Here is a 1,845-nt window from a genome sequence, read left to right as displayed (position 1 = left end):
TCAGCCTGAGGCCCTCGGCCCACAGACGCCGCTGCAGCTCCCGGTCCCGCGCGGCCCCCAGCGGCTCCGCCTCCGCCTCGTCGCGCAGGTAGCGACCTCCGACCCCTTCCAGCTCCGGCGCGGCCGCCGCGTACACCAGCGTCCACGCGCCCTCCTCCGGGCTCTGCGGGGGGGTGGGGGGGCGGGAGGGGTCACGTGGGGGTCATCAGAGGTCGCGGGGTCGCTTGAGGCGGTGGGGGTCAAGTAGGCGTCGGGTGGGATCGCGCGCGGGGGTCATGGGTCTCAGGGTCACTGAGGGTCACATGGGGTCGTCAGAGGTCATGGGTCACACTGGGCTCCATGGGGTCAACCGGGGTCACGCAGGGTCAGGTGGGGTCACTGAGGGTCACATGGGGTCCTCAGAGGTCAAGGGGTCTCCAAGGGGTAAGCAGGGGTCAATGGAGGTCACACATGGTCAGGAGGGGGGTCACATGGGTCACACGGGGTCGGAAGGGGTCACGTGAGGTCACACGGGGTCGGGGGTCGCGCCCGTGCTCACCTTGAACACGAGCCGCCCGAGGGCCCGCTTCACCGTGCGCAAGACCCACCCCGCGTGCCGGTACAGCTCGGTGTCGACCACGCCAGGGTCGGCCATGTTGGAGGTCACGGGGTCGCCGCGGGCGTCCAGGACGCGCTGCAGGTGCAGGGCGAACAGGGCGAGGGCAAGCTTGCTCTGCGCGTAGGCCGCGTACGGGGAGTAGGCGTGGCTGCGGGGTCAGGGTGTGGGGATGGGAGGGGGGGGTTACGGGAAGGCGGGGTCACACTTCCTGTCCCCCCCACGGTCACTTCCTGTCCACCCCCAGGGTCACTTCCTGTCCCCCCACGGTCACTTCCTGTCCTCCCGGGTCACTTCCTGTCCCACTCCATGGTCACTTCCTGTCCCCCCACAATCACTTCCTGTCCACCCCCAGGGTCAATTCCTGTCCAGCAGAGTCACTTCCTGTCCTCCTGGTTCACTTCCTGTCCCATCCATGGTCACTTCCTGTCCCCCCACGGTCACTTCCTGTCCACCCCCCAGGGTCATTTCCTGTCCCCCCACGGTCACTTCCTGTCCTCCTGGTTCACTTCCTGTCCCATCCATGGTCACTTCATGTCCCCCCACGGTCACTTCCTGTCCACCCCCAGAGTCATTTCCTGTCCCCCCACGGTCACTTCCTGTCCACCCCCAGAGTCATTTCCTGTCCAGCAGAGTCACTTCCTGTAACCCAACAGTCACTTCCTGTCCCACCCAATGGTCACTTCCTGTCCCCCCACGATCACTTCCTGTCCAGCGGAGTCACTTCCTGTCCCCCCACGGTCACTTCCTGTCCAGCAGTCACTTCCTATCCTCCCGGGTCACTTCCTGTCCCACTCCATGGTCACTTCCTGTCCCCCTCCATGGTCATTTCCTGTCCAGCAGAGTCACTTCCTGTCCTCCCGGGTCACTTCCTATCCCACTCCATGGTCACTTCCTGTCCCCCCACGGTCACTTCCTGTCCCCCCACGGTCACTTCCTGTCCAGCAGAGTCACTTCCTGTCCTCCCGGGTCACTTCCTGTCCCACTCCACGGTCACTTCCTGTCCTCCCGGGTCACTTCCTGTCCTCCCCCCACCGAGACCCCGCCCACTCCGGGCCCCACACACTCACCGCCCGTGAAGGTCGGCCATGTCCACGGCGCCCACGTAGTGCGTGGCCGACCCCACGGTGACGACGCGCGAGCCCTGCCCCTCGGCCCCGGACGCGCGCAGGGCGGGGAGGAGCAGCAGCGTCAGCAGGAAGTGGCCCAGGAAGTTCACGCCCAGGTGGCGCTCGAAGCCGTCCTCGGTC

At 66.5% G+C, this 1,845-nt stretch overlaps 1 protein-coding gene across 1 annotated transcript in view; it reads right to left on the bottom strand.

The window, feature by feature from the left end:
- Positions 1-1,845, bottom strand: part of LOC110288866 (dehydrogenase/reductase SDR family member on chromosome X homolog) — a gene marked incomplete at its 5' end in the record, with an annotated part of 5,129 nt that overhangs the window by 970 nt on the left and 2,314 nt on the right. The window contains 3 exons of the mRNA XM_021155107.2: positions 6-163; positions 539-746; positions 1,666-1,838. Of these exons, the coding sequence (XP_021010766.2) occupies positions 6-163; positions 539-746; positions 1,666-1,838 (539 nt within the window). The remainder of the gene's footprint in view (positions 1-5; positions 164-538; positions 747-1,665; positions 1,839-1,845) is intronic.

Source organism: Mus caroli, unplaced genomic scaffold (assembly GCF_900094665.2).
Source record: "Mus caroli unplaced genomic scaffold, CAROLI_EIJ_v1.1 scaffold_23155_1, whole genome shotgun sequence".
Classification (NCBI taxonomy): Eukaryota; Metazoa; Chordata; class Mammalia; order Rodentia; family Muridae; genus Mus; species Mus caroli.
This window is presented reverse-complemented; position numbering and strand designations above follow the sequence as displayed.